We start from the raw sequence: 9,137 nt of genomic DNA on the forward strand, positions 1-9,137 counted from the left end.
TTTTTACATCCATTTCCACCATTTTGTACTATAATAAAATTGACGTGGATTAATGATGAAGATCTACAGTAGGCCAGCCAGCCAATCAGCCAGTCGGCCACACAGACAGAAAGACAATAGACAAGCCAGACAGTCAGTAGACTAGGCAGCCAGTCCTGTCAGCCTGCGCTGTGTGTGTATGATCTGTCTTCAATATGTAAGCAACACCAGGGACTCTCTCTCTCTCTCTCTCTCTCTCTCTCTCTCCCCCTCTCTCTCTCTCTCTCTCCCCTCTCTCCCTCTCTCTCTCCCCTCTCTCCCCCTCTCCCTCTCTCCCACTCTCCCTCTCTCTCTCTCTCTCCTCTCTCTGTCTCTCTTATCAGCATCTCAGACTGATCTCTCTGATTACTGAACAGCTCATAAAGAGACAGCGACTGAGAGGGAGGGCTATCAGTGTCAACAGGGTTATTCTGATGTTAGAGAGACAGCTGTCATATCAGCTCAAGGCAGCCCTGAGTTCAGAATTGTCTGACTGATTGACTGATTGACTGACTGACTGATTGACTGACCGTCTGTCCATCCATCTGACTTGCGTGACAGCAGCTTAACACGCTAGGATGATGTCAAACTCTGGTGACGACAGTTCTTCCGGGAACAAACTGACTTAGTTCAGAAATACACCATCACCATGGAAACAGAGCCCACACGTCCCTGGGTCTGTCACTTTCTCTGTCGCAGTCTCTCCAGCTGTGTGCTACCTAGCGTAGCTGCATGTGTGCACTCTGTCCATGAGCTGCTCTGTTGATTAGATGTATGGATCTGTTTGTTCGTTTCTATTTTAGCTAAGTGAATACATTAGTTCTGTATACTCTGCTCCGCCTGCAATGCTTTATAGGAATTCAGAAATCGACTGATACTCATGGAGACTGGGGCCAACCAGTCTGTCATGTCTGTCCAGCTGCTTAGTTCCACTTTGTCTCTCTTTAGTATCAGCCGTTAGCTTTGTCCATTAGTGTTAGCTGCTCTATGCCAGCTCTGTTCATTTGGGGGTTCTGTCTGTTTGCTGCTTGCTTGATATGAGCTGTATCCTTGTTGTTTACACCCTGTCTAACAGCTGTACATGCTACACTAATTAGCCATTAGCATTAGCCACTAGCTCTGTTGGCTAGACGTTAGCTGCATATGCTAACACTGGGCTCGCCCCGTGGCGGCAGCGCGGTGCTCATTGACCCTGCCCGGTTCAGCATCGACATCTTGGTGATCCCCTCACTGCCGACGGTAGAGAGCGGGAAATTCTCATAGCTCTCTGGTGCCCCCAAGCCACAGTGGCAGCGCTGCAGCTGAACCTTCAACTCCTTTTGGAAGTTACTATTCAGGAAGCCGTACACCTGTGTGTGTGTGTGTGTGTGTGTGTGTGTGTGTAGAAAAGGTTTTAATGTAGAGCACCAGCACATTAATATGTTTGTAATGACATTTCCATTTCCCAAATGTTTATCAATACAGTTGAGTTCAATTAAATTAAGTTAATTTCAATTCAGTTAAGTTCAATTAAGTGAAGTTCAATGAAATTAAATTATAGTCCAGTCCACTCACCACAGGGTTGACACAGGTGGAGGCCATGGCGGTGAGGTGGCAGGCAGAGAACAAAGCATCGTGCTGGCAGGCGGGCAGCACCTGGTGGTGCCAGTCAAATATCGTGTTGAACACGTTGAGCGGCAGCCAGCAAAGGGCAAAGGCGGCTACGATGACCGCCAGCATAGCATTGATCCTCTGGGCACCTCGGGCCTTCCGGCTCCGCTCCACCATGTCCCTGGATGGGAGAAACACAGGAATGGACTTTTGTTTTCATAGTCTGTTTATTTGTTCTTTACGCATATGTTCTTTACTTTTGTTTGATCACTGGGGGGCCACAGGAACGGACTACATGGATGGGATTTATACCACACTATACCAGGTACTCATTAACTTCATGAACATTTACATTTACTCATGAATTGTTCACTGGCTATCATCTTTGATTATCATTGGACTACTACGGCACTCATTCATTTGTTTCATTCTCCTATTCATCATTGGTAATTCATTGACTACCATTCATTGAATCCTGTCCTGATGTATTACCTGCGTCTTATTAGGCAGACTATCATTTGTCTTCAACTTTTCTCCACAATGACTTTATTGACTATTCACGGACTCATTAATTTGCCAATTCTTTGACTGTCCTGTGTGTGTGTGTGTGCGTGTGTGCCTGCTTGCGTGTGAGTGTGCATGCACGTGTGTGTGTGCGTGCATGTGTGTGTCACCTGCGTCGACGTAGGCGTAGGAAGATGCGGAGGTAGCAGAGCAGCACCAATAGCAGAGGGACACAGTACTGGAACAGCAGCAGGAAGGTGGTGTAGGCCAGACGGTGTCTATCTGTCGGCCATTTCTCCATACAGATCACATGGTCTCTGAGGAGAGAGAGCGAGCGATAGAGAGAGAGAGAGAGTGCTACATCTGGCACGCACAATCAAACACACACACACACACACACACACTGACTCACCTGAAGGGGTTGGCGGGCAGGGTGAGATTCTGGAAGGGATCGTCGGTCAGGATGTTGTAGGACAGGAAGGGGAGGGATATGAAGCAGGCGACCAACCAGGTGAGACCTACGGCCAGGTAGGAGTGGCCTGCTGCTGGGGACCAGCCAGTAGGGTGCAGGATCAACTGATGGCGCTCCAACGCAATCAACACCAGGGAGAATATAGACACCGTCACTGACACACACTGTACGAATGGAGTGACCTGAGAAGAAAGAGAGGAGATATATAAGGCAGAAGAGAGGGAGAGGGAGGAGAAAAAAGATGGATTACAGACACAAACAAACATGGAACGGTTATCCAACAAACATACAGGCGCAGGAACTGTGTTCTCACCTTGCAGAGTGCCTCCCCCAGTACCCAGCGGTCCATTAGAGTGTAGATGACGGTGACGGGCAGACACACCACACACATCAGGATGTCCGAGCAGGACAAGTTGGCGATCAGAATATTGGTGACGTTACGCAGCTCCTTCTGCCGCCCAATGATGAACACCAGGCCCACGTTGCCTAGCAACCCCACCGCGATCACCGTGCTGTAGGCCACAATAAGGAATGTGGCCCCGCCCACTGAGGGCGGGCACTGGCCTGACTCGGACCAATCAGAGGTCTCCCAGACGCCAGGTGAGCTGCTGTTATTGGTCATGGTGGAAGAAGGGTTTTGGGGGCTGTTAGAGGGTGCTTACTGAACTCCCTCTGAGGGGGTAGAGACTGGGTGTTGATGGGGGGCTAGAGGGAGCTAAAGGCGGTGTAGAGGGGTACAGGGTGACGGGGTAGACAGGCATTTATAGTCTTTCTATACCCTCCTCAGTTTGCCACAGCTGGTTGGTCGTCATGTTGCTAGAGTCGCTGTGATTGGCTCTCCGAGTCTGCTAATCACTTGTATTGGCTGAGCCCACTCCCTCAGTCTGCTGGAGACAATGTGACTGGCTTGGCTCAGGATCAGCTGAAAGTCTCTATGTGTAAGACAGGGAAGACAATATAAGATAATCTCACAGTCTATTTACTGTACAGGAGTAGAGAAGAGAATGATCTAAAAAAATAAAAAAATAAAGGCAGGGATGGAGGAAAAGAGAATATAGCTTAGAAAAGACCATAAGAAGGGACATGTCGAGGAGATGAGAGAAAATGTGAAAAGACAGAACAGGAGATGAGAGGAGAGAAGAGATCAGAAGAGAGAGGACAAGAGGACAATGAAAAAGGAAATGAGAAAAAAGAAAAGAGGGAATAGAGTTTAGATGAAGACAGAGAAGATATGTGAAGGGATGAGAATCGAAAAAAGGAGATGAGAGAAGTTGACAACAGAAAAAGAGAGAAGGGAGAGAACTAATAAGAAGAGAAGAAGAAAAGAAGCGGGAGGAAAGGCTTTCATTGTCCACTAAATATTAAAATGTCCACTTAATATGCATAGAATGTATTAAGTCTCTAGCCAGTGTTGAAGAGCTCAGGGATAGATATTAAAGGAGGAGAATGTAGAGGAGAGGAGGATATCATTCTTTCAGGCTCTCTTCCCTCAGGAAAGCAGGTCTCTGTTTAACGCTGTATGAGTGACAATTACTACAGCTTCTCTCTCACTCTCTTTATTTATTTGTCTCCCTCTTTGTCTCTGTCTGTCTCTCTCTCCCTCACTCCACTCTGTAACCATCTTATCATCTCTCTTTCCTCAGAACATCCTTTCACGTCTTTTGTTCATGTCTTTTTTCCCAGCAGGTTGCACATACGCACACATGCACACACACACACAAAACTAAATGATTGACAGCAACAATAAAAGATTCAGTAGATTTCTGGCTCATTTGCATGAAAGAGAGAATGCAGCTCAGATGAGGCATATAGTCATGCAATCATACATACACTACCCATTAGGAAACAAACACACACACACACAGGAGATGAGATGTGGGCAACTATAGAGAGACTGGGAACACACACAGATGCAAAATCAAACACAGACACAGACACACCCACACACACACTGCCCGCAGGTTAATGGTGTTAGTTAGTGGCTCCTCTGATGAGATTAAACACTAGAGAATGGCTTAATATGACCCTAAAATAAGTGTGTGTGTGTGCTTGCATGCATGTGTGTCTGCTTCGATTAGTCTAGACAGTTGTAGTAGAATATACAACAGTATAGCTATGGCTCGACAACATAGAGTAGGCTGTAGAACAGAGATAGACTGTAGTAGAATATTCCCTGATCTGGCAGCAGACAGGGATGTCTGAAAGCCCTGGCCTCTCTAAAAATACAAACGTGCTCCCAGACACATTTAATAACACACGCATGCATGCTAGGATGCACACATACACACACACAGGCACGTGCGAACAGACACACAGAATCACACGTGCTTGGGCGCATACAAACACACACACACCAGTATGCACACTCACACATACAGTATGCACGCACACACACAGTGAACGTTTCTCCCTCCTACTTTATCTGGTTCATGCTCTACGCTCTCCCTCAGGCCAGTGGTGTCCTGGTTTGAGAAAGCTGTTTAATTAAACCTACTTTGAAAGACAATACATCATGTTTATGACACCGCCACACTAACTCAGACACTTATCGCTAACACTAATCAGGAAAAACAACATTAATATCTCTCTTCTGTTTTGCTAGCTACTCTCCACTGGGTAATTTTACTGTGCTATGAATATTGCTCGCAAATGACCAGACGCTTTCATCAAGAATTAACACTCCCCCGCCTCTTCCCTCACTCCCTCCTGTCTTCCACTGTCTCCCCTGTCTTTACCACCAATTCCCTTTATACTGTCTTTCTCTCCCTCTCTGCTCTCTCTTCCCAACCCCCCTCTCTCTCCCTCCCCATTCCATTTCTGTCTGATGATATTGTTCAGTCATTAAAGCAGCAGGTAGGGGTTGATGAGCAGCATGCGGCTGGTTTTTTATAAAAGGTTGAAAACAAATGCTACAGGACTCCAGTGATTTCAATCGGATTTGTGTGTCTGAAGAACATGTCTCAGTCTCGACCAAGCGTCTGTCTTAGTGTGTGCAAGACAAGAGGTATATCAGAGTTAAATTGTGTGTGTGTGTGTTTGTGTGTGTGTGCGCATGGTGTGTGTGTGTGTGCATGTGGGATGTTGAGTCACTCAGTGGAAACCATTTATCCAGCGGAAGACAATAATCAAGCAAATATCCTCCATCCATCATCTCTCAGAACTACCTGCTGGGATAAACAACTAACACTGTCACACAGACACACACACACGTCTCCATAGGTGTTTTAGTGGAATAGGACATGGATGGCTCTATTTGAACAAACCTAACGCAATGGTAATTCTGAGCGCAGGCGTTAGCACTATAGGTTCAGGGGTGTGTCAGAAATATTTTTGCTGTTTTCACTATCACAATTATCGGCGCACTATCTTGCGTTGGCGTGAAAGGGCTAGGTTTTGATGAGTAATCAAGTTGTGGATGTATCGAGGCTTGGCCAATCAGAATGTGCTCCATGTTCACTTGACCCATTTGCTGTCCACATTGTTCTAAGTAATTGTATGGCTTCAATAGCATTCAAACTTAAATAGGGGCTAGGCCTACTGTAAGTTGCATTATGGCTGAGCATGGACATGCCAAACATTGTCAATAAGCAAGATTAAATTAATTATTGATAAGGCCTAAAAAGAGAACACATAATTCTAATCATATTCTAAACAACACAACAACTTGTTTTAAATAGGCAATGTCACACTTACAGGCACCATAATTTCTCCCCGTGGGCATATAATATTAAAACAACGCAGACTATGGAGGTTTTTAATGCACATCCAACATTTTCACAGTAGCTGGACAAAGACCCAATATAAATAGAAAAGGAGAATGTCACGCCCTGACCTTAGAGATCACCTGTATTCTCTGTTTGGTTAGGTCAGGGTGTGATTTGGATATAATCTAGTGTATTCTATTTCTATGTTGGCCGGATGTGGTTCCAAATCAGAGGCAGCTGTCGATCGTTGTCTCTGATTGGGGATCATACTTAGGCAGCCATTTTGCCTACCTTTAGTTGTGGGATCTTGTTTCTGTTTCTGTTTCTGTTTCTGTTTCTGTTTCTGTTTCTGTTTCTGTTTCTGTTTCTGTTTCTGTTTCTGTTTCTGTTTCGGCTTGTTGCTGTTAGCCTTTAGAACTTCACGTTCAGTTGCTTTTGTTATTTTGTCAAGTGTTTATTTAATCATTAAACATGTACGCATACCACGCTGCACCTTGGTCCGATCCTTTATACAAGGAACGTGACAGAGAATGTCCACTCATCGTTCTACTGCTCCCAAATAGACCTATGTTTTATGAACATAATCGGAACCATCAAATTGCATTCACACATCTCCAGAAGTTGCATTGCAAGTGCGCCACGGACGTTGTCACCATGAAACCAGGAAGGTGAATCATTCTAATAAGTTTGGTTGTAATAAAATTTAACGAAAAACAAGCTGTTTTATTTAACAACAACAACAATAAATAAATGTAAAATGTAATATCATAAAATGGCCAGGATAAAAACAACACACATTGCTGTTGAACCAGCCTTCGTTATAGTAGGCCTAAGGGAGGGCTTGGGTTTTGAACATATGAAACGGAAATCAAGCAATTTTTACAGGTTATAGATAACTTCTAAATATGAGGTTCACCAGTATTCACCAAGGGACTTTTCGCTCATTTCATGATGGGCATGGACACGTAACCTACATCATGGAGGGTTTTTTACGCACGTCCAAAACGGGAACTGCACGGCTAAAATAATGTGGGCCTACCTACAATGCATAGATAAAAAGGAAATGTCAGCTCACTGTTTTACTCCTTTCAAACTTAAGCGGTCTTAGGAGCCAAACCCATTATTGACAGTCTTGATTGCATTGGGCAGACAAAAAAAGCCTTAATTGAGAGGAGGGGAGGCTATGGTTGGTTATTAATCAAATAAAATTGTTCTATGCGCATATGGGCAGTGTGTATCATGGCTGGATATGGGGCATTTCCGGTGTCTAAATTCATGCCATAACCAACTGTGTTACCGCTAAAACCAGCTTTTGGTTGGTCTTAAATATTCCATCAGCGCTGCCTGAAATTAGCACTTTGGATCATGTTTTTAAGGACACACCTAAAATATTTCCACCCCACCCATCTGAGCGCAAGCGAGCTGATGTGGGATTATTTAAGATACTATTTGAAGAGGAAGATGGGCAGGGACTCTGCTGTCCTAGCTTCAGGTGGAAGCTGGTTCCACTATTGGGGTGCCAGGACAGAGAAGAGCTTGGACTGGGCTGAGTGGGAGCTGCCCTCCCGTAGGGGTGGGAGGGCCAAGAGACCAGAGGTGGCAGAATGGAGTGCTCGGGTTGGGGTGTCGGGTTTGAGCATAGTCTGAAAGTAGGGATGATCCTCTTTCTAACCCTCCTTCTCTCCTTGCCCATCTTCTCCACTTCTCTCCTAACCATTCTTCTCCACTTCTCTCCTAGCCCCTCTTCTCCACTTCTCTCCTAGCCCCTCTTATCTCCTCTCCTAACCCCTCTTCTCTTCTCTTCTCTCCTCTCCTAACCCCTCTTCTCTCCTCGCCTAATCCCTCTTCTCTTCTCTCCTCTCCTAACCCCTCTTCTCCACTTCTCTCCTAACCCCTCTTCTCCACTTCTCTCCTAACCCCTCTTCTCCACTTCTCTCCTAACCACTCTTCTCTCCTCTCCTAACCCCTCTTCTCTTCTCTCCTAACCCCTCTTCTCTCCTCTCCTAACCCCTCTTCTCTCCACTCCTAACCCCTCTTCTCTCTGCTCTTAACCCCTCTTCTCTCATCTCCTCCCCTATTCTTTCCCACTACATCCCTAATGACATGAGTGTCTCACAGCAGGCTGCCTCAGGGCCGGATTAATGCAGGGGCTTACGTGGGCTGAAGCCCCTGGGCACAGGCCTGTGGGGGGCCTGTCATGCCAAATAGTGTCCATCTGCCAAAAAGTGTCCCGTCCCCCCCCTGCATCACAATGGGATTCAATGAATTCTAGCTTCCGTTGCTAGGGCTAGTGCTAGAACTTGCAAAATTCTGACCTGCCTATGTAATGAACCAAAGCGTCCGTTGCTATGCTGGTTGCTTGGCTCCATTTTACCTAGCGGTCGTGGAGGACGGAGGACGCGGGCAGTGCACGCTCAGTCTGCGCAAAATTGTTAGCTCAGAATTGCTTGTGTTTTTGACGACGACTACTTGCTACCTACTGCTTCAGAGGACCGAAAAGACTGGAAAGAGAACACTGTTTCTTTACCATATATTTGTCTTTATATATATATATATATTGTTAAATAGGAAGAAATAATTTAAGCTGTAATTAGATTGACTTTGCTAGCTAATGTACTTATTTAGCTCAGCCTGCCTAGTCAGCTAGCTAGATAGTCAGACAGTTTTATTTAGCTAACGTTGGCTAGTGTAGTGTCTTAGAGTCTGTGATTGTGCTGACCTTTGCAAAAAGTGTGTTAGAGGAAACTTGGCTCTGTGATTGTGCTGACATTGCAAATGGTGTAACAGATGAACTTTACTCTACTTTGCTGAAACATCTGGAAAGCATTACTAAAGTTCCTGGAAAAAAG

At 45.5% G+C, this 9,137-nt stretch overlaps 1 protein-coding gene across 1 annotated transcript; it reads right to left on the reverse strand.

Annotated features, from left to right (window-relative positions):
- Positions 1-324: 324 nt before the first annotated feature.
- On the reverse strand, positions 325-3,510 carry LOC121541543 (neuropeptide Y receptor type 1-like). The gene is made up of 5 exons (XM_041850619.2): positions 2,898-3,510; positions 2,525-2,766; positions 2,283-2,429; positions 1,573-1,789; positions 325-1,367 (listed from the first exon to the last, which is right to left on the reverse strand). The coding sequence occupies exons 1-5, from the start codon at positions 3,204-3,206 to the stop codon at positions 1,152-1,154; spliced, it is 1,131 nt and encodes a 376-aa protein (XP_041706553.1). The 5' UTR covers positions 3,207-3,510; the 3' UTR covers positions 325-1,151.
- Positions 3,511-9,137: the final 5,627 nt, after the last annotated feature.

This window comes from Coregonus clupeaformis, chromosome 27, assembly GCF_020615455.1.
Source record: "Coregonus clupeaformis isolate EN_2021a chromosome 27, ASM2061545v1, whole genome shotgun sequence".
Classification (NCBI taxonomy): Eukaryota; Metazoa; Chordata; class Actinopteri; order Salmoniformes; family Salmonidae; genus Coregonus; species Coregonus clupeaformis.